The sequence below is a fragment of the Alosa pseudoharengus genome, unplaced genomic scaffold (assembly GCF_046254945.1).
Source record: "Alosa pseudoharengus isolate Yale_2024_CS ecotype anadromous, Long Island Sound unplaced genomic scaffold, YU_APseudo_1.1 YU_APseudo_1.1_scf_20, whole genome shotgun sequence".
In the NCBI taxonomy this organism is placed as follows: domain Eukaryota; kingdom Metazoa; phylum Chordata; class Actinopteri; order Clupeiformes; family Clupeidae; genus Alosa; species Alosa pseudoharengus.
The window spans coordinates 3,626,019-3,650,126 of record NW_027468664.1 but is presented as its reverse complement, the minus strand read 5'-3'; the positions used below and the strand labels follow the sequence as shown (position 1 = coordinate 3,650,126).

Genomic DNA, 24,108 nt, shown 5'->3' with positions numbered 1-24,108 from the left:
GTGGCTGACTGAACGGCGGGAAGAGAAAGCCAATCACAGGACGTTGTACCTATGACATCCTCTTGAACCACACCCTTGCAAATTGAGCATAAAAGGCCAGTCTCCTCTAGTAGTAGTTAGAATGGTAGTCAATGCTTCTGAGCTGAAGGCTGTATTCTCCCTTGACGCGCGTTATTGTAAAGTAAAGCCTGAATCTTGGATATCTGGAATTCTGCCTAAGTCTGCTGTGTTTTTGTCAAGTAATTATATCCACCCACAATTACTTTCAATACCTGATGATAGACTAACAAAGCTTGTTTATACAACACTGAGATCAGAATAAATGAAGAAATCTAATTTGCAAAAACTAAAAAAAAAAACTAAAAAAAACACACACATACACACACACACACACGGGTAGACAAAATACCCAACAAAAATGTCAAATACAAACTAACAAAAACTGTGTAGTAATAAACTAATGACAAGGAGCTAACTGTCGGTCATTATCAATGCTTTGGGTACTGCTGTTAGGGTATTTCTGAGGTATATGTAACCTTCTTCGCACTTAAGAATTCCCCTTATGATTAAATAATATATTTGATATCTAATAATTGTGTAGTTGAACATTTGAATTCATCCTCATGTTTTGAACCCATTCACTAAAGTGTATGTTTTCCCCTGTTCTGATCCTGTATTGTATCTGAACAGTCAGGTGCATCTGTAGTAACCATAGTAACAGAGCAGAATAACTATGAAAGAGGACGTGAGACGTGAAGGAAAGTACTTGCCCGTGTCTACTGAGGGAGTCCATGCTGACAATGAACAAACAAGGGGGAAGAGGAGTGGGATAAAAGGAGGAGGAAGAGAACAAGGGAGGAGGGTTCATCATAGGAGAAGAAAACATGATTTACACAATATTTTATTCAGTCCAAAGAGTCATGAATAAGAATATTGTATGCACAACATGATGTTAGGGGTTTCAATCACTTTGGACCAGATGGTGCTATGTCTATGGAGAAAGAAAGCTTTGGGGTTTGGTGGTTCTAAGTAAGGAGCACACATCAGGGAAACAAGCAATGTCCTCACAATATCTGTCATAACCCTTCTAACAGATTTCTTAAGAAAGCTCTTAAAGGGACACCAGGCAACGTTTTCGTGTTAATTAATCATCTTCGTAATGTGGTTAAATGACTCATTCCGGGGCTAATGAAGGCTCTCTCGCCCGCCCCTACTGCCTGTAGGAAGAATTATCCCACTTGCAAGTTCGGTGTATCCTACCCGCCGACCTTCAGTCTCACAGTCTCAGACATTCGTACTGTTTCTCTGTACAAGCCAATAAGGTCAAATTGTGTACCTGACAAGTTTCGGCTACCTTGCCTCTGTAGCCTTCATCAGAGGTGTCACGTGATGTTGGTGTGACGTCGTCTGAGCTGTGTTATATGGAGTTTTCCATCCCACCTGATGTGGTGGGATGGCCTTGTCCCCTGGGGTGCTCCGGGAGGGGGGGGGGGGGCACCCTCTGCTGACAAAGCTGGTTTACGCAATGAAATAGCGGGGATACTGAAGTCTGCCAAAATTACACACAGGAACACAAGCAGGGAAGAATGGAAGGCTATACAGTCAATAGCCAAAGACAAAACCATTAAAGTGCTACCCGCAGACAAAGGCAGAACAACAGTCATCATGGACACAGAACAATACGAAAAACAAATGATAGACATGCTGGATGATAAAGACACAATCTTAAAGAAGGACCCCACACAGGAGAAAAAGAAGAAACTGAAGACTCTGCTAAACCCATTAGTGGACGAGAGAAAAATAGACAAGGACAATTACAAGTACTTAGTACCTACAGCCAGTATCACCCCCAGAATATATGGCACCCCCAAAATACACAAAAAAGACGTTCCACTCCGTCCCATTGTTGACAGCATAGGCTCAGTTACATACAACCTTTCGAAAGCCCTGGTTGAGATTATAAAACCTCTCCTGGGCCAAACAAAGCAACACTGTAAAAATTCAAAGCAACTGGCACAGGAACTAAGCACATTGAAAGTAGAGGCAGACGAAATACTCATATCCCACGATGTAGTCTCTCCGTTCACAAAAACTCCAGTGGACGTCACAATAAATATAGTGCAGAACCGTCTACAAGCAGACTCAACACTCTGCCAACGAACAAACCTAAAAGTTGAAGACATAGTCCAGTTGCTAACGTTTGTAGCAAAGTCATCCTTTTCAGAGGGACCATTTACAGACAAAAGGAGGGTTTTGCCATGGGGGACCCCCTCTCAGCCATCATGAGTGGATTCTTCATGGAGGACCTGGAAGCCAAAGCCATCGCCACCGCTCCCAAAGAATGTAGGTTGACCCTCTGGAGACGCTATGTGGACGACATCTTGGAGAAGATCAAGACCGGCCACACACGAAGACTCACAGACCATCTAAACACCATAGACGAAACTGGAAACATAAAATTCACTCATGAGGAGGAAGAACATAGATCCATCGCCTTCCTGGACATGAAAATACATCACATTGAGGATTGTAGCATCAAGATAAAAATATACAGAAAACCCACACACACAGACCAATATCTACTATGGGCATCAGAGCACCCCACAGCACACAAGCTATCAGTGGTCCGCACCCTATATGACCATACCAAGGTCATCACTGACAACCATGACAGAGAGGAGGAGGAGAACCACATAAAACAGGCACTCAAAGCTTGCAACTACCCAAACTGGGCCATCAACAAAGGCAAGAGAGAGGTCCAGAGAAATAACAAGGAGGAGAAAAAGAAAAAAGGTTCTAGGCCTGAGAACCTAGGCATGGTCACCCTCCCATACGTCAGGGGGGTCACAGAACGCGTACAGCGAGCGATGAGGAAACACCACATCATCACACCAGTGAAGCCACACATCAAGCTTCGCCAAATCCTAGTACACCCTAAGGATCAGATTCCCCCTGAGAAAAAGTGTGATGTGATATACGAGATCCCTTGCCTAACATGCAATAAAACGTATATAGGAGAGACAGGCCGGCAATTCAGCACACGAAAAAAGGAACACCAGAAAGAATGTGAAAAGGAAACATGTGGAACGCTCACCCGTGCAACAAGAATGAAAGCAACACAGGAGAATCTGAAATCTGCCATTTCAGACCACTGTAAGAGGGAAAACCATCTTATGAACTGGGACGAAGCCAAGGTCATCAGAACGGAAAGCAACAAATTCCATCGATGGATCAAAGAGGCGGTTGAAATCAGGAAGCGGGCCCCAAAGACTGAACCGGGATGAAGGAGCCTACCAGCTATCCCACACCTGGGACACAGTCTTGCAGGGCCGCCCCCGGCTGTATGAAAAACCACCAGACAGCAGAGGGCGCCCCCCCCCCCCGGAGCACCCCAGGGGACAAGGCCATCCCACCACATCAGGTGGGATGGAAAACTCCATATAACACATCTCAGACGACGTCACACCAACATCACGTGACACCTCTGATGAAGGCTACAGAGGCAAGGTAGCCGAAACTTGTCAGGTACACAATTTGACCTTATTGGCTTGTACAGAGAAACAGTACGAATTAGTAACACAGTAAGCCTAATGAACCTCTTCAATATAGTCTCAGACATTGCGAGAAGCAGGATCAGTTTACAGCACAGAGGCAGGCTAACAAAACGCTAGCGATTGTTGCAAACATGTGTATAATGGCAGAGCCGGCGAATAAGCAGCGAAAACCCTTGACGGAAGATGCAAAGAAAAGGAAAAGAGCTCAGACCGAGCGAGGGCTCGCATACGTATCGACACGTACAGACAGTAGGGTGAGCTTCATAGAGAAAAAGCATCAGGCTTGCCTGGTATCCCTTTAACATAGTGAATGTTAGTGGATAGTGGTTTTAGTGGCCTGTGCACACACAAGAATTTGTCTTTCATCCACTCACACACACACTTGGAGCAATGAGCACACTAATAGCTCATAAACACACACACACACACAGCCATTACTGCAGTGCCTGGAGAGCAGTTGGGGGGGTTAGGTGCCTTTCCCAAGGACTCTTCAGTAATGGCTGTAGAGGGAAGGGAGAGCACTGTTCAATAACTCTCCCCACCCACAATTTTTCCTACAGACCAGGTTTGAATTGCACTGAACTGGTGATCCTTCGGTCAAAAAACAGTTCCCTAGCCTTTAGGCCATGGCTGCCCCAAAACAGGTTGCTACAGTATGCAACTACAGGAAATCTATGATCCATGGGTTTCTCATTTAAAGCTTAGATAATATTAGATGTAAAAAAACTTACATTTGGCCTGGGTAATGGTGTCTCCAATCGCCGCACGAAGATAGTGAAGACTGTACTCTGGTAGTACCAAAGCTAAACTGAAAATACAGACAGACACACACACACACACACACACACACACACACACACACATACACATACACACACACACACACACGGTAAACTAAAAAACAAATGAACTTGGATCAGTATATTAGATATTTTAGTTGTGATAAATGCATTCAAAAATGTGTTCCATTTCTGCTTCCATTGCACCCTCTACAGGTAAAGGTCTGCCACTGTATTTAGTGCGCTTTCAGCTTAAAAACAATATAGTACTTATTATTCATTACTAAAGCACGCATGACACATGGTGTGCATAACTCATTTATACCCCATACCACGTTTATAAGAAATGCCTTTACAAGAAATAAACACATTCCAAAATCAAAGGCAAAAGAGGAAAATTATAACAACAAAATCACCCTATTTTGACATTCACATTTGGCACAATACCCTAAGAACCTGTGAGATTTTCTGAGAAATGTATTGGTGGTAATGGTAGATGGCCGGTGAACCTACATTTTAGCTATGCTGTCTGACGAATTACCCAGAAAACTGCTTGACAACCTGTTTGGTCTCACAAAACCTTAAATAATATTTGCTGATGCAGTTCAGTCAATCTTAATCAAGGACCGGAACTGTTCGTTTTAGAAATTGCATCAACTCGTATTTGGCTTCATGGCCTAAGAGTATCTTGAGGGTACAAATGCATGCATTCCAAAATTACTTAACTGAGGCTGTATTTAATTTTCTAATTAAATACATTTAAAACGGAGTATATGTATATTAACTCCAACATACAGTATAGTATAGGTATCAAAGACCTTAAATGAGCTCAAAGTTAAAGGTAATGGTTTATTGGTGCTTGCAGCTAAATATTTCATTTTTTTATTTAAAAAAAAATATTATTTTGCTTACTTACCGTATTTTCCAGACTACAGTATAAGTCACACTTTTTTTTCATAGTTTGGCTGGTCCTGCGACTTATAGTCAGGTGCGACTTATATATATTCATGAACCCTACATCTGTCTACAGCCGCAAGACAGTGCTCTAGGCTTTTGGAATGAGATCGTGAGCTTGGCTTGCGACAAGTCAGAATTTTTTTCGGTGGGTTTGGGGGTGTCATCTCCTGGAAAATGTTTTAAATATTGTTATGTAAATGTACAAGTTCTGCGCACTTTCAGTCAGAGATTAGTGCTTGCACTATCAAATTATGGCCTCAAATTTTCCTCTTCATGACTGATGCGACTTATAGTCTGGAAAATACGGTAATTGCATTCTTTGTTGCTGCATTATATGCATTTGACTATGAATCTGATTTCCTTTCATTTAAAACAGGTCAGTGGAAAGTTGATAGAAAGTTAGTAAGAGTTGCACCTTCTGACCACATCTAGGAAAACACTCAACAAACACAATTTACCTGTAGTCAGTACCACTAACATGGCCCCATGTGTAGGTTCTGACACCCCGGTCAATATAGCGCTACCAGAAGAAGAGAGTGAAATGAGATTCTAGACATCTGACATTCTAGATATCAGAGCGAACAAATATTTTTCTCTGAAAGACTAACCTCATCCTGGGACTTGACAAGTGTGGTAAATGTCTGATTACCAGTATAACCATCAATCATATTTCTTCTGATCTAAAGGTGCAAAAATAGAAACATCTAAGTAATCAAAGTGAGACAAGCAATCAGGGCCCAGTTCCTCAAAAGCATCTTAAGCCTAAGAGCGTCGTAAAGTCCCTCTTACGAACGTCTTAAGATTTGCCGACTGTTTCCCGAAACCATCGTAGCTTAAGAGCGTCGTGAAAACACTCGTAGATCTACGAGTGCTCCAGAGTACTCGTTACCGGCTAAGAGCGTCTTAACAGTACTTCTCACTGAGGTCACCAACAGGACATACAGAGGAATTACAACTTAGAATACATAATCCAACTTACGTTCCCATTCTTTATTGTGTTTACCTGTGATGAATCAGATTTTAGCGTGCAAAATAGCATAGCCTACATTTAATGGTAATAATAATGTGATGACAAGCGGACAAAAATGCAATCAAACGAGACGTTGCCATAGTTGCAATAGTTTGACATTATCTTTAAGTGAAGGCTATATTTTATTAGGCCTATGAGGTGAAAAGCGGAGAAACCAACATGTGGTTTAGTCAGTACTGCATCAAAATCTAAGCCTACACATTTCCTCATTTTCTTACTCGACTTCTTTATTATCTTCAAACGTGTTCTTAAGTGACACTGCGAAAAATTATTGCATGGTGCAACAATCTAATTACAATTATTTATATCTGTGTGGTATATAACCTATACTTGGGATGCTTACATGCAGATGTCAAAGTGTTTCTATTTTCGTATTGATGTGAATTAATGTGTAGATCCGAAGTTTAAATGGTAGGCCTATAGCTGTGACATGCAGTCACCTGACATCACCGTCAAATTAGAGGATATTTCAGAACTATTAACGTGGACAGCTCCCCTTAAGAGGGTCTTAAGAGAAGTGCACGCGTGTTCACGCTACGAGCATGTTCGGGAAACAGTCGGAAAAAACAAACGAACGATCGTAAGATGAATCGAAAACCCTCTTATGAGCGTGTCTCCGTCGTTATCGGGAAACTGGGCCCAGGCCAATATTAATGAACAAGCGTTTTAAGCTTAAACAACATTTAGACCAACACATTTATCCTATTTACATGCTAAATACAACCATTGTAATGATACATTCAGTATGAAGCCATGTGCACATAACAGAGATTGAAAAGGGAAAACTCACATCCACTTTGATCTCATCTTCTAACTCTGCATCAAGGAAATCCAGTGTCAATGCTTCCTGGAATGTTGTTTTCTTTGCAGAGACAATCCAAGACAAACAAAAAAATATGTATGTATGAACAGCTGTTTCCATTATTTGCCACTGCTACTCTTATCTCATGTATCCTTTCTCTCATGACAACTAGAGGAATATGAGTCTCCAAGGAATGCCATCTGGCGCTGCCATGCCTACATACAGTACAATGCAACACAGACTATTTTCATTTGTGCTTCCCCAATGGTGGCATTTAGAGTGGATGCATACAGTGCGCTAATAGTCTGGAAATTATTGTATAGTGTTGCTTTGAAGTTGACAGTAGACACAAAATGATTAAACAAAGTGTAACACAGAGTAACATTTGATTCAAGAATTTTTAAGGGTGCCAATAATTGTGCCACATAACATTTTGCTAATATGTTATTGTTATTATTATTATTATTATTATTAGTAGTAGTAGTAGTAGTAGTAGTATTAATAATAATAATAATAATTAGGGCTGTCAATCGATTACAAAATCGATTCATTACTATAACTATTACTATTCATATCATAAATAAAAATTGAATTAATTACATACTCTGTGATTAATCAATCTAAATTAATCGCATATATAATTTTTGCTGTGAAAGTATTTTAAATATTTAAATTCAAATGAATCATTGAATAATCAGCATTAGAGACATCAAAGTTAAAAAACTCTTTTATTATTATTTTCACTGTTCAAATAATGGCCATAATAATCTATGATATGACCTAATATGCTGAGGAAATAAATTCAAAAGTGCTTCGGGAAGAAGTTTTTTTTTTCACATACAAGGCATTTCAGGCCACAGATATAACCTAGGGGACACAACGAAAATAAATTAGCACTCCCCTCAATGTCAACACTATTTCTTTGCATTGATGTGCGACTTTAGAGTTGACAAACTCTATTCCTTGCTGCAGACATCGCATAGGACTTTATTTTAATCAACACTTTATTTTTATCAACACCATCAGGCCGTTTTTTAAAGTAAATGTTCCAATCAATGATCTAGGCAGCACATTTACTTCTCTCTACTTCATTTTACAGTCTTATGGTTACTGACTAGAACGGCTCGGGGTCAAATGTCATACGGAATCGATTAATCTGCGCTATTTTTTTTAATCAGTTATTTTTTCTCAAATTAATTAATCGAAATTAATCAGTTATTTTGACAGCCCTAATAATAATAATAATAATAATAATAATAAGCTGTGTGTGGCTGGGAAGACAGATCAAGAATGGGATTCATACCTTAGGCTTCAGGTTTGGATGGAGCAAAACATATCCATTTGGATCAATAGCAAAATAGTATCCATTTGGTCCAAGCTAAAAAAGAGATAATTTCTTAATTAATTCATTAGCCTGTTCATTCCAACAGGCCAACATAAATATGACTGAATAGTAAATGGCACATTGGAAAAGATAATGACAACAATAACTTTGGCAAAGTACAGCTTTTAAAGCTACAAACGGTTTGTATAGCTTTCAGAATATAATGCAATCTCATAATTTCTAATCTACAATATTTTCACAATTAATGGAAGGGTCAGAGGGTTTTACTGTAAAGCGTGGTGTCAGCCTCTTGATGTCATCGAGTGACACATCAACGGCCATCACTCCAAGTATTAGCTGATTCTGCTGGCTCTAGAAAGCATAAGAAAAGGAAAACCATTATCCAAAACCTGATCCAAACTCACAGCACAAATATAAGGGAACCTTTTTAAGGGAGAAATCCGGCCGCTTTTTACATGGATCTTGATTACTAGACGTCGCCGAGTACTGTCGATTGGCAAAAAACGGGCAAAATCGGTGCTACCGAACAGGATTAGCTGACAGAGTAGAGTGGCCATTAGCTGCAGCTACTCCAGTTCGGTAGCACCAATTTTGGTCTTTTTTTTCCATATTGACTCGGTGACGTCTAGCGATCAAGATCCATGTAAAAATCGTTTCTAATGTGTTCTAATGTTCTAAATCTGCTTTACTGAATGGAAATACACAGTTAATCAATCCAGTTTCAAATACAATAGTGACTTTTAGAACAGGACATCAGTGAAAAAGAAAGAAGCAAAATTAATATAATGTGAGCAATTAATTAACAATACATTTAAGATAGAATGTCACTTTGTTGACGGGCGGGTTTCTTTACCTTTCCTTTATTTTTGTTATCTTTAATTTTGGTTTTATTGAAGACTGGAAGTGTTCCTGTTATCACCTGACCCAACTCCTGAAATGAAGTGGATCACATACAGTACAATGAACAGAGCACAGACAATTTCAGGTCCATTCAGGAATTCTGTTGAAGTTCATAGATGAAAATATGTCACCTATGTCACAAATGGAGAGCAACCAGAGCTAATCAGACTACTACTATTCATACACTTTGTCTGTATGACCCACCAGAGCATCCATGTAAACGTTGGTCCACTGAACTTTTTTTGCCTTCTCCTTGGCCTTCACCATGGGCCTCCCCAGCACATCCAGGTACTCCTGTGTTTAAGCACATACTATGAAGAATTAGTGAACAATAGCTTGGAGAATAAGCTACACAATATGTTCACCAGTATAATTATTTTCTACCTGTGTATTGATCCTGATGGCACCTATAGATGGGATCTCATAATAGTACCCTAAAAAAGGTATAGAAAAAATACACTTTGGTGGATGGTACTGTACATATGGGACTGTTAGAAAAGGGTACCCAAACTGGATCTATGTCTTAATTACGGTAATGTCTGTGTCATGGCATCAAAGGCCCATCATAGGCATGTGTAAAGTTTCCTGTCCCTATAATACTGTGCAAACGGTTTGTATACCTTTATTAGTGCAAGCCATCCACTGAATAGGTGCTTTGTCATAGTTGTGCTGTCCCACAGAAAATGTGAATATCCGCACCTGATGGAAATAAGAGGCCCATTAAGGAAATACAAAACATATAGGGGAGCATGTAACTGAAGGAGGTTATAGTGATGCGTGAGATACTTGGTAAGACACTGGTAGTCAACAGGTTTCGTTCTCATTTGCTGTGTATCACATTATACGCACCCTCTTATCTGGGTTGTACTTTTCAAAGATCTCTGAGGCTCTCTCTTCACCACCATCCGTGAAGAGCATAATGATTTTGTTACAGTTGGCACGTGTCACATTTAGCTAAGGAAGACAGAAGCTTACATCAGTTCAGTTCTCAGAAATGGAGAAATCACTGAACATTCAATACAACAAAGTGATAAAATACTGTGCATTACTATTTCATTAATATGTGTAGGATTAATTGTGTGAGAAATTTCACTGAATTGTGCGTGGAGGGAAATCTCAAGGGAAGTACATCTATCAAATGTACATCTACCAAACATAAATGATATAAATAAAATTTAAAATTCAGATCAGACAATCACAAAAGTATACTAACATTTACAGACAACAGCTGTTGAAAAGCCATATCAAAACCATCCTTGTAATTGGTGATTCCTTTTGCAGTAATGTTCTGCACTGCATCTTTCAAGATCTTTTTATTACGGACATTGGCTTGAACCAAGTTGTCAAAGCAGGCAGCCTTTTTAGCATCTTCGTTGAACTGAAATGACAAGAGTATGGATTTGGAATACAGTAGGACACATAGCCAAAACCACAGAAAGTAGTGAACACCACAGAACTGGTTTTTTATGTACCAGTGCATACATACCTGGGTCATTCTATGAAACGGGTGCCTTTTCCACTATAAAATGTTTAACATTTTTATCAAAATTAAACTTTAAATATGCATATCAACCCTTTGTTCTGTTACTAAATGTTTTACTAGTTCGAGTAAATATGTATTTGGCTAAAATGGTTGGCTTGCACCCAACTACCGGTATATATTTACAATTTGATCACAGTTAAGCTACTGGACACCCTTGAACAACACATCTGAAATATAGTCTTCAAATAGATAATGGACAAATGGATAGAAAAGGTACATAATTACAACAGTAGACGTTCATTATTGTGGATATTTATTCCCTGCCAAACAGTGCAAAAAAAAAAATACTATTTCCTTTTTTTAAATTCCATAAATGTATAGTCACAGTCATAGGGGAAATATATAACTGAATGAGAATGACAGATCACTTAAATCAACACACCCTCATTTCCTAAAGAGATTTTTTTTTATGTCTCTCTCATACAAATAAACATAAAAAAGTACCTCTTACTTGATCTTATTATCTTACACTGACACACCTCTTATATTTATTTTGAGCAAACTGTTCACCCTTATACTCACAGAAACTATATTGACATAGTCATCATCAGAAAGAGTTTCTAGCATCTCATTGACTGATGTGCGGATCAGTCTCAGTGTCATTCCAGATACACTCCCACTCCTGTTAGAGAAGTAAGAAGAAGAAAGATGGCATTTAATAAGTATAACATACATTATTACAGTAAGAATACTACTGCATAGGAAACCAGAAAGTTTTCAGACTCTTTCAACTTTTCCATATTTTGTCTTTTCAGACTCATCTTAAAATGTATTCAATTATTATTTTTTCTCAATAATCTACACACAATGCTCCAATACTCCGCAAAAAAACAGGTGTTTGGAGTGTTTTGTACATTTACAAAAAATAACTGAAATATGCCATTTACATAAGTATTCAGACCCTTTGTTATGATACTTGCAATTGAGGTCTGGTGAATCCTACTTCTGTCAATGGTCCTTGAGATTCTACAACTTGATTGGAGTCCACCTGTGCCTAAATGAATTCAACACACCAGAGCTCAATTGCAAGTGTCAAAACAAAGGGTCTGAATACTTATGTTTGGCTGAGCAGCCAGATCTAGAAAGACGGTTGGTTGTTCCAAACTTTTCCATTTGACAATGATGGAGGCTACCATGCTCTTGGCCACTTTCAATCCTCCAGAAATTTTCTTGTATCCTTCCCCTGATTTGTGTCTTGATACTTACGTATGTAAATTGTATATTTTAGTGTTTCTTTATAAATTTACAAATCACTCCAAACACCTGTTTTGTGGAGCATTGGAGTGTTGTGTCCAGATTGATGAGAAAAAAGTGAAAGTGTTTTGAAAGGGTCTGAAAACATTCTGGGTGCACTGTATCTACCCTACTCTCTTCTCGTCATAGGCTAGTTAAATGCACTTAATTGTGAAAATATGTATGTTGGCACGATGACAGACATGATGTTGCTCACATCTCCATGATAGTGATGACACACATGATGGCTCTAATGATACTCAAGCAGGTAGCGGGTTTTGGATGACAACTCCTCAGTTTTGTTCTCAGGGACTGCTAGTTGAATTTTAGCCAGTTGCTTGAAACACCAGATGGTGCCATTTGGACACATCATCAGTGATCTACTTAATCAGGAGACTGTGTGCTTGTGCCTGTAGAGAATGCCCAGTCATGCCTTCTACAGCCCTCTACCAGTTAAAGACAGTGAGTTGCAACAAAAGCACTCATTTTAAACGGTCAGATGCTAAGGCCAAATTTGGCCTGTGTGTACTCACAATGTGCTCAAGAAACTTCTGTTGCTTCCCTAGGTCAATTTACAGCTACCAGTCATAAGCGGAGGCTAGCAGCCCAGTCGTAAGCGGAGGCTAGCAGCTACCAGTCGTAAGCGGAGGCTAGCAGCCCAGTCGTAAGCGGAGGCTAGCAGCCCAGTCGTAAGCGGAGGCTAGCAGCCCAGTCGTAAGCGGAGGCTAGCAGCCCAGTTGAGGCCCTGCCCGCCGCCTGCGTTTCCCCCCCTATCCTGCCAAAGCGAATGTATGCCTATGCCTGGCTAGGAGCTGATGTTTGCCTTGCTAGGAGCTGATGTATGCCTGGCTAGGAGCTGATGTTTGCCTTGCTAGGAGCTGATGTATGCCTAGCTAGGAGCTGATGTTTGCCTGGCTAGGAGCTGATGTTTGCCTTGCTAGGAGCTGATGTTTGCCTGGCTAGGAGCTGATGTCTGCTCTGATGGACTATAGTGCAGATGCGGTCAGCTACTGCCTGCAGCACCTGGTCATGGCACCTGTTAGTGTTGGAGTTCTAACTGTGATGCCTGCAGGAGACTCTGATGTCCATTGAGTCTCTGTAAAGTAACAACTCTCTGAATGTGGTGACCTTAAATATCTTTGTCAGATCCGTGAGAGGAAAATGAAAGCCTCTTAAGTGTGATGAATCCTTTCTTTACATCCTTGTTTTCATTTTGTGCGGGTAGTGCCTTTTTTAGGTCTGTCCTGAGACCCATGTAATTGTGTAACAATAGTAGAAATTCTTTCCTATATTGGATTTCGGTTTGCACAGGCACTGCAACAATTGGTAACATCAATTCTAGAAGGAACCAATGCTTGAAATTTTGTATTCAATTCATTTGATATACTGTACATAAAATGTCCCTGGAAACTGTCAGTAAAAAGTAATTTCAGTCATTTCAGGAAGCCTTTGAGGTGTCATGTCAGAATGCAGCTTTCAAGGCAAAACAAACTGTGAATTCTGACATGGTGTGAAATACACAGAATTACCCATCAACACATTTTTACAGATATGTTGTAATATAGCCCTTTCAATTCTCACTGACAGGCATGCTCCATTATAAGCGGCTTGATATGACGCTGTCTGAAGAAGTTGGCAGAATATATTGATGGTGTTTCAGGAGGAAATCATGAGGTGATGAGAAAAGTGTGCAGGGCAACTCTAAATTGTATTCCATGTCTGACTTCTGAATGATGAGAATTATGAACACGTTACTTACGCATCCACCAAAATCAGCATGTCCTTAGGTGATGCAGCCCCCTGTATGTACCTACAATATGTGACAGATACAACAGATACACTTACAATCACACAGCATGAAAGAGACACAAGGTTTTAAAAATAAATGTAAAGGTAAAGTAGGTAACTAAACGTTAAGATGTTTCAACCTGGGCCCTACTTTTAAGGTCTAAATCAGTGGTCACCAAACTACGGCCCGCGGGCCGGATACAGCCCACCACCTCATTTTGGGTGGCCCCCCAAAACATGTCCGTAGTATATATCATCCGGCCCGCACGGGAGTACAACATCGTCAAAATAAAACCTCCACAATTTCCCCCATTCATTCTCTATGGTGAGTCTTAACAGTACACATGTAATACTCTTTTTGTCCACCGGTGGTTGTTTTAGTGCTGTTTTGCGTTTGCCATCAAAAACGGAATGAAATGTAGGCCTACCTGCAAACAATGTAAGAGGCCTATGCTGACTGCATCAGTGCTCAAAGTATTTTAAAAATGTATCAATTAATTGTTAATAACTAACTAACTTCTATTCAAGTCATATTTCTGGGACTTTCTGGGATAATTATTTCTATTTTTTATTCATTCGTTCAAATGTTTATACAAAGAGTTCACAAAGTTCTCATCAGGTGACTGAAAGTTAGAATGGTGGTCATTTTAGACCACTTCAGCACTTCATAAAATTCTCATAGTTTGAGAACTTTAAATTATTTGTAGGATATTCACAACTTGAGCTGTGTATGCAAAGACACAGAATTCAGAGTTCACACATGTTTTAATAAATAAAATAACGTTTTTTTATTAGTATTATTTAATTTTACACTGATATGGCATGATGACAATATAAACACAGCAATGGTATTAAATTGCAATAGCCTATGATTACTGTAAATGTAATAGAATATTCAACTAAGGTAGACTGCTGTTGTTCACAGCACTAAGCTATTTATGGTTACTGATATAGAACTACTTGGAGTCTCTGGCCCTCTCTTGGAGCCAGGCATAGTGAGCTGGCCCTCGGAAGAAAAAGTTTGGGCACCACTGGTCTAAATTCTCACGATGGACTTAAAATAACAAAATTCATCAAGCATTTAATCAGAAAGCTAAAACCGTTTGCCTCCACAAGGCCATAAAATGGAGGCAATAATGCATAGGATGAAGTGGGTCAGAGTGGTCCCACCTATGTTTAGGCCAGGTGCAAGACAAAGGATTCTAAAAGGTAAAACAAAAGAGAAAATCCACACACTGGAGTAGCTCCCAGAGTTGAATTAAAAGAAAAGCAAAATTTCAACCAGACAAATGGATGAACTGTTTGACAGAAAGGGTTATTCTACAGAATTCATGCAAATTCAGAGTTTGAAACATCTTGGAGAAAGTGTCTTTTCCCCCCCAAAACTTTTCATTCACATGTAATGTATAACATTTAAGGTACACATTTCGGTAACACTTTATTTTAAACGTATGTCTCATAGCCCATCTCGGCTTGTCCCCTGCACTCCAAAATCTGGCGCTAGTTAGCCGATGCTACCAACAGCTTTTTCAATAGTGGTGCTTCGGCATCGGGCTAGCCATGCAAATAAATCACTGTTTTACACCCATTTACGAGGAACTTTGAAAAAGCACTGATAGTTTACTTACAAGACGATTTATACAGACAGTATCTTCACGAAGTTTAGTGTTTGCAGCCATCTTGAATTTAGTCACGATAAGTCGAGCGACGAGTAAGAATGAACAGGTATGATAAGGGATCAGATTCCAAAAATAATTCAGTGGAAATGCATGGATTCCAGTTGCTGCTACTGGAAGAAACTGGAATCCAGTCATTTAATTACCAATGTGGCAGGAGTTACTGAATGGTTACTTTGTCTGGAAGTGTGGTCTATTGTAAATGTAAATACACAAGGAATTTGATCTCTGCATTTATCCCATCCGTGAATTAGTGAACACACAGAGCACACAGTGAACACACGGCGAGGTGAAGCACACACTAACACGGAGCAGTGAGCTGCCTTATTATAGTGGCGCTCGGGGTTAGGTGTCTTGCTCAAGGGCACTTCAGCCGTGGATGTGGGCATGTGAGAGCAGTGCTCAACCACTTCCCCTGCCCATATTTTTCCTACTGGTCGGAGATCAAACCGGCAACCCTTGGGTTCTAAGCCCGAAGCCCTAACCAGTGGGCCACGGCTGCCCCAAAAACTGAAAATTAAACAAAATCAGGGGAGAGTGTGAACGCAGTCCCCCACTACCACATATTATGCAGTCGAGATTCCCACATTTGGGGAATTCGTTCGGGTCAGCTACCACTGAAGTGTAATGGCATAGCCTCGCTAAAGGTGAACCACCTTCATGATCTCCCCTGCCAGGTAAGTAACGATTGTCAACTATTGTCAGATGAAAAGCCTAAAAAAAGCAACACTTACCCCAATAATGTTCGAATGACTGAATAAAAAACTAAGGACATTTATCATGCAGAGGAGTTGCTGCTTACATATCGTGATAGTGCATTTTCAGGTGTGCTTCATATCCGCCTTTCGCTATACACCAGGTTTTTCTTGGTCAGTGGCATAATGCTTTTTAGATAGTGTAAGATAGCGATTTTTAGATAATGCGCCAGATCACACCTTAGGTCGTTAATTGCCACACCCCTGAGTGCAATAAAAAAAGCACTTCCTTTGCCTTCGTAATTCATCGGTGACTTCCAAAAGGCTCAACAGTGGTATCTGGCATCTCAGACCCACCTCCTTCCACACTCAAAAAAGGTTGTCGACCAACCAATACCAACAGTTTTTTTGGTCTTTTGTCTTACTGTGGGCGTTTATGATCTGATGAGCAAGCCAGACAAACTGCAATCCCTTGATGCGGACACCCACAAATACCAACAAATTCTTCAGTTAATCATCTTTCTTGCTGTGGCCATTTATGATCCCATCACAAACTATACAAACAAAACACCAACACGTAATGAGAACACCAAGAAGTACCACCAAAGTCTTTGGTCATTCCTCTTCTTTGCTCCCACCGTTTATGATCCGATCAGCAACATAACCACACCAACTGTAAGCCCTTGATATGGGCACCCACAAATACCTACACATTCTTCAGTCAATCCTTTTCATTGCTGTGGCCGTTTATTATCTGATCAGCAACATACCCAGTCAAACCACAAGCCTTTGATGCAGACACCAACAAACACCAACAAATATTTCGATACCAACTACCAATCAATGTCACAAATTCTCATTCCTCTTCTTTGCTGTGGACATTTATGATCTGTTCAACAACACAGCCGACACACAAGCCCTTGATGCAGGCACCAACAACTACCACTCCAGCATGTGTGTTGGGCATAACACCCATAACCAATAAGAAGGAAAACAAGATGCCATCTCCCATTCCCTTAAAGGCAGTGTTGACCGCCAGAGGCAAACTTCCAGCAAAGTTCTAGCAACAATGGCAAGTCTTAGACTTATTAGTGTTCAGTTTACTCTGTAAGTCTTCAGATATGTGTGTGGGTATTACCAATTACCAGATGTGTTTTGTATTTGGAAAAGAAGTGTTTTCCCAAGAAACCGTGTGTAGTGTTTCGGAAGTGTGTTTCAGAACTGTAAACAACATGCAAAGCAGAAAATGTGTTTAAGGTTTTGAGGCTTTGGTCTAAGCATTCATTTTTAGAGTGCAACGGGCAAAGACTGTATAAAGACTATTTAATAAAAATAAAAGTTGACCACACAGAAGAGAACTCTGCTCCAAATCACCTCTGTTAAGCTTCCGCTCTCAGATGTACATTACAGACATAATGCTGCAGAATTTCAAGACACTTTTGTCAATGGTGACATGCTGTCACACTGTACATCTTATTGAGAATGAGGGTGCTTTCGACTGAAACAAGTTTGAATTGGGATACTCACCATGGTCTCCGTCTGACATCATATAGATCAATTTTGTTTGGTGTTTTTTCTTTGTCTATCCAAGGAGATGCTACAGGTAAAGAAAAAATTAAATAATAATCTTAGTCTCCCTGTTCTAACATCCAAATGTTAGGAATACATCATAACTCGAATATTGACAGGTGCAAAGTGAGCTACAATGAAATGATTGATTTGACCTTTCAATCTGCATATCAGCAAGGGAAGTTGAAATCTATCTTGCCTAATAATAATAATGGGGTGTGTGTGGAGGGGGTGTATCTGTGGGTGTGTGCTATATCTGCTATTATTTATGCATGTCTCAGTGATATTTCAGTCTGTATGAAAGATTGTTATCTTCATTTCAATATTTCCAACATCCAGCCGATTCATCATTGACCCCTACTAAAGCTGCACTTAAATTAGGTGTCATAACTGACTGATCATTGACTATAGTCTATAGTATAATCTGATGAATGTGCACCTTGAGCAAATGATAAAAATTCTTTCAGAATGCTTTACATTTTTGAACTGAATCGAATTGCATCGAATCGTACTGAATCGGGTTTTTTTTACGAACATGTATCTTTTCTTGTATCGAATCGTGCCCATGTATCTAGATACGAATCGGATAATCTTTTACATGACAGATTCACACCCCTACAAAACACACACAAAGAGAAGCACACATATACACAAAAGCAAACGCATACATGCACACACTCATTTACATTCACAAAAGTTGCAAGAGTAGGGGATTGAGTAGGAGATGGTGACAAATTGACAAGTGTGATTTGCGGAGAGAATGTGCAGGACTGAGCGCCGATCATATTTTGTACCATAAAGCAGTTTGGAAAAAGATTCCAGGTCCAGGCACTCAGTAGGATGCAATTTCTTTTTTTTACATTTATTATTAGGGGCTAAACCATTAAAAAACACCAACACGTGTCGGCTCACCAGCCTTCATCAGGGTGTTGGGAACAAAGAGTCTGAGCATAATTATAGCATGGGTTAGCATAATTATAGCATGGGTTCGCATAATTATAGCATGGGTTTCAGGTGTGCCAATGAGGCACTTGCTATACATTTCTTCAGCCACTAGGGGCAGTCATTTTGGTCAAGCAGGTCAATAATCAAAGACAACAAGGCAGTTGGGAAAATCCAATTGAGAAAATCCAAATGACATCATTACAAATGATTATTCTTCACAAGCAAAGAACTCCACATCAAAATTGAACAAATATGAACACACCATCACAGTCAAGATCACGACAGCAATTCTAAAAACTCTAAACGCATGCCATACATGCATTAAAAGACAGTAAATATGAATAGGTTATACATTACAGTTCATGATCAAGATGTCAACAGTAGTTCTAAAACCTTGATGCAGGTCAACTCCACACATGTATCAAAACGTCCATAAATCACAAATCACGGTAAAGATTACAACACTAATTCTAAAACCTGGATGTATTCTAGAATCAGTAGATAATTACATGTCAAAACTCAGCAAGATTAAATAAGTCCTAACAAGTTCTGTCAAATGTCATAGTTCAGGTTTTTGTAAAATGTACTCCACACAACAACATATCAAATAGATGAGTCGACCAATTGTTCTGAAGACCCACAATAGACTACAAAAAACTACAAAAAAGGTGAAAGATCAAAATCTTCATTGAGACCTGGATGGCTAGTAGCTCTCAGCGAATAGATCCAGTATGTCTCCCTCTGTTTAAGGCATTTGATTTTGTCCCCACCCCTGGCATCAAGGCAAATAGACCAATACCAATGCGAATAGACCAATACTCAATACCAATTACTCTTAATGTTGAATCCCTCCCATGATTAGCTTCTGCATAATGTTTGGCCATTGGGTAATTCATATTTTTAGTTCGAATGGCATACCTATGTTCAGCTACCCTGTCTCTTAGTTTCCTTTTCCTAAGGCCTACATAGAAACAACCACAAGGACATTCTAATCGATAGACCACGAGAGTAGTGTTGCAATTTATGAAACTGTTAACAGAATAGGTCTTATTATTGAGAACATCTATAAATCTGTCAGTTTTAATCATATTCTCACAATAATTGCAATTACCACAGGGGAAGTTTCCCTTGGGTTGGCGAAGCCAAGTTTCACATTTTGGAGCAGGGAGGTGACTTCTCACTAATTTGTCTTTAATAGTAGGGGCCCTTCTAAAACTAATCCCAGGGGGTTCAGTGAATATTTCCCGTAGGGCTGGGTCACATTCAATGAGGTTCCAGTTCTTCTTTATGATATGTTTAATCTGGACAGCCTCTTTGCTATAGCGGGTGACAAAAAAGGGTTTCTGAGTTGGCACTTTTGGGGGTCTAGACCTAAGCAGGCTCTTCCTCTCAAGTGCTTGTGCTCGATTATGAGCTTGAATGAGAGTTTGGGTTTGATACCCTCTCTGTCGAAAGCGCTGCTGCATATCCATAGATTGATGCATAAAGTCCTGATCTGAGTCACAGATACGCTTTAATCTCTGTATCTGTCCATAGGGTATGTTAGTGATAAGCCATGGCGGGTGAAAGCTATCTGCATGCAGTATAGTGTTCTGATCTGTTGCCTTTCTGAAAATAGACGTATGCAAGAATCCCTCATTGTCTTTAGAGATACGTAGATCCAGAAAGTTTATGGCTTGCAGATCATACTCCAGACTAAGTTTTAGGTTCTCATTTAGGCTGTTTACATAAGTATGGAAGTCTAGAAGTTATTTTTCTGTGCCTGAAAAAAACAGTATCACATCATCAATAAATCTACCCCACCACAAGACTTTATCTCTGAAAGGGTTGACTTGCGAGAAGACTATACCAGTCCTCCCACAAGCCTAGAAACAAATTGGCATAGTTGGGCGCAAAGCAAGCGCCCATTGCAGTCCCCTTTTCCTGTCTGTACAGTTTATCTTGAAAGAGAAAAACATTGTTCTTTAAAGTCCACTCAGTAAGTTGCATTATAAAGTCACTGGGAGGCATCAAATGTTCAGGTCTGGATGAGAGATAGTATTTTAGAGCCTCTAGACCAGGGGTGTCAAACTCATATCAGGCAGTGGGCCGGATTTGTTGGAATGAGACCTCACGGGGGCCATCATTGTCGTGGTCATTTTCATTTCTCTGCATTGGTATCAGAGTGTTGTTTGATTATATACTCCTTTACTACATCCACTCATGAGCAAACAAGTACAAATCATTTACTCATCATATCCTGCTTTTCTCTCTTGAAACACCCAATTTCCGTGTCAGTTTTTTGGCCTCTTCCTTCCTGAGGATGATTTGTAGTGCTAGGTTTAATCAATTTATCACAGAAATTGCTTATTACAAATTGTGGATGTGAATATCTTTTCTTTTTAATTTTCCCTTCCCACCCAAAACTTCTTGGGGGCCGTATGAAACCTGCTGGCGGGCCTGATCTGGCCCCCGGGCCTTATGTTTGACACCCCTGCTCTAGACCCTCATTACGTACGATGTTGCTGTATAAAGATTCCACATCCATAGTGGCCATAATGCAAGAGCCTTTGTTAGATATTTGGTCTATTTTGTTGTCTGATTATTGACCTGCTTGACCAAAATGACTGTCCCTAGTGGCTGAAGAAATGTATAGCAAGTGCCTCATTGGCACACCTGAAACCCATGCTATAATTATGCTAACCCATGCTATAATTATGCTAACCAATGCTATAATTATGCTCAGACTCTTTGTTCCCAACACCCTGATGAAGGCTAGTGAGCCGACACGTGTTGGTGTTTTTTAATGGTTTAGCCCCTAATAATAAATGAAAAAAAAAAAATTGCATCCTACTGAGTGCCTGGACCTGGAATCTTTTTCCAAACTGCTTTATGAACTGTTAACCCTTCTAAGAGCACCAGAGGATACAAGGGATACATGTAGCGCTCCAGCTCCCACTTTTGTCATATTTTGTACCACTTTGCGGTACATCTAGTTGTTACTGTTTTGGTTGTTATTATTGTGAATTGGTTGTTTAACTACAATGTAATTATCAATTGTCATTCTGATGTTGCTTTGGATGCTAAATAATATAAAAACCACAAAAATGACTCATTGATCTATGGCATAACTGCAGGTATGCTAATTTTGTGCATGTCCATTTCAAGGATGTCAATATGGTTATATGAGAGAGATAGAGAAAAGGAGAGATGTTATGTATTCCAACAATAAACTCAAAAAATTCACAATATTATTCACCTGGGTAATAGCGGGCCAAACCAGTTGCACTGCCAAACGCCTGCCAAAGCAATGTAGGATCCTCTTCTCTGTTCTTTCTAAATGTGTCCACCAATGCATCTGTCCAGTTGAGCTCATTAAGAATTATCGTGGCTGTGAGACATAAAGATAAGAGCATTTTATCACAATTTAAATTTATTGTGATACCATTGTTGTATGTCAAGGAAAATGTAATGATGGAAAGGAAAAACAATGCATTTAGCTTAGCATTTATCTATGAAGGGAACATGGTACATGTTGCATATTGTAACTAAATGTCCATACACTGAGCTATTTCCAGACGTTAAAAATATCCTCAATATCATTCTGCCTTTACGTTTTTCTAAATTTACTGTAAGACCCTCAGAAAATCAGTGTGCATGCAATAAAAACTTTAAATTGACAGCATACTGAGAACATGTTTGTCGTCCATTAATACCCAAACATGGCTTCCTAGATTAGATTGCAGTTCGCAACGTACCACAGATGGACACAGCTGCTGCTTCAACCTCATAACATGATACAATTAATAGACACTATGCAATACAGCCAGACATAGCCTTTGCTGCAGCTGGACATTAACAAGATAAACCTTAAGCAGATTTTGCTGAACATTTCGTACCTGTTCAACCAGGCAACCAGGCATGCATACCTGAAACTTACCACATAATCAGTGCATTTTTCGACACAAACCAGGGCACAAACCCTGAACTTATTGGTTCATACAGAACTATTGCTGTTTTAGAGTTAGCTCCGCCTTGTTGGATAATTTTCTTCAAGTTCACTTTCAAGCAACGTATGTCTCTTGAGTGGTGTCACGTTGCTTGGCAACGATAAACGAAAAGGCTAGATTAGAACTATTTGTGTGGGTGGAGGATGAACGAAAAAAAATGAATTGCCTTTGTAATTGCCCTGTATTTGCCTTGTAATATCCTAAGGACATTTATCCTGCAGAGGAGTTGCTGCTTACATCTCGTGACAGTACATCTTCACTTATGCTTTGCAGTATAAGAGCGGCGCCTTTCGCTATAGACCAGGTTTTTCTTAGTCAGTGGCGTAATAATTTTTAGAGGGTGTAAGATAGCGATTTTTGGATCATACGCCAGACCACACCTTATGTTGCTAACTACCACACCTCTGGGCGCAAGGTTTAATAAAAGTTTTTTAAAAATCCGTGACTGACTGGGTGTAAGATAATAATATAGCTTTGCATTGCTCTTTGCGCCACCTTGCAAGATAGGGACCTATGTGTAGAAATGCTTTATCATTGCCTATGAGACCCCATGAAGATAGGGACCTATGTGTAGAAATGCTTTATCATTGCCTATGAGACCCCATGAAGATAGGGACCTATGTGTAGAAATGCTTTATCATTGCCTATGAGACCCCATGAAGATAGGGACCTATGTGTAGAAATGCTTTATCATTGCCTATGAGACCCCATAATAGGAACCTATGTGTAGAAATGCTTTATCATTGCCTATGAGACCTCATGAAGATAGGGACCTATGTGTAGAAATGCTTTATCATTGCCTATAGGGACCCCATGAAGTTAGTTTCAGTTAAGTTTGCGATTTGAAATAATAGGCGAGTGCAGATACAAGGAGGCTATATTTTACTAATCACACACAGGTTTTAGTAAAGCAAGCAGATTCGTGCAGATCCGCTGACTGTCAAAATACCGATTTGCTGTTTGATGTTGCACTGCTGGCTCTTAAAGGGAATGGCCGATGACATTCTCATTGGTTTAAAGAATGTTATGCCCAAAACACACCCAGGACTGATTAAGAAACATAAGAACAACCTTTTATACTCATATTGATATACAGACACCAAGCTAGAACAACCAACTTCATAATAGGCAATTGGCATGCTGATATTATTTGAGACTGCCATGATACTGACAAATATAGCGCAATGGCCTAAAGGATTCATTCATATTTTAATGGAGAATCTGCAAAATGGAGAATCTAAAATACAGTGTCAGTATGTTTAACCTTATAGCACATACAGTACTGTAAGTTAACTTTGAACAC

General features: G+C 39.7%; 1 protein-coding gene and 1 non-coding gene across 2 annotated transcripts in view; both read right to left on the bottom strand.

Annotated features, from left to right (window-relative positions):
• The window catches only part of cacna2d1a (calcium channel, voltage-dependent, alpha 2/delta subunit 1a), a 65,949-nt gene that overhangs the window by 19,223 nt on the left and 22,618 nt on the right, over positions 1-24,108 (bottom strand). The window contains exons 7-22 of the mRNA XM_076296248.1: positions 22,055-22,186; positions 17,830-17,899; positions 13,903-13,953; positions 11,433-11,532; positions 10,581-10,745; positions 10,217-10,321; positions 9,988-10,066; positions 9,752-9,801; positions 9,572-9,661; positions 9,321-9,398; positions 8,735-8,818; positions 8,426-8,500; positions 7,111-7,182; positions 5,899-5,970; positions 5,749-5,810; positions 4,286-4,362 (exon numbers count right to left, since the gene is read on the bottom strand). Of these exons, the coding sequence (XP_076152363.1) occupies positions 4,286-4,362; positions 5,749-5,810; positions 5,899-5,970; positions 7,111-7,182; positions 8,426-8,500; positions 8,735-8,818; positions 9,321-9,398; positions 9,572-9,661; positions 9,752-9,801; positions 9,988-10,066; positions 10,217-10,321; positions 10,581-10,745; positions 11,433-11,532; positions 13,903-13,953; positions 17,830-17,899; positions 22,055-22,186 (1,362 nt within the window). The remainder of the gene's footprint in view (positions 1-4,285; positions 4,363-5,748; positions 5,811-5,898; positions 5,971-7,110; positions 7,183-8,425; positions 8,501-8,734; positions 8,819-9,320; positions 9,399-9,571; positions 9,662-9,751; positions 9,802-9,987; positions 10,067-10,216; positions 10,322-10,580; positions 10,746-11,432; positions 11,533-13,902; positions 13,954-17,829; positions 17,900-22,054; positions 22,187-24,108) is intronic.
• On the bottom strand, positions 16,136-16,292 carry LOC143136984 (U1 spliceosomal RNA). The gene has a single exon (XR_012989569.1). It is a non-coding gene; the product is annotated as a U1 spliceosomal RNA (small nuclear RNA).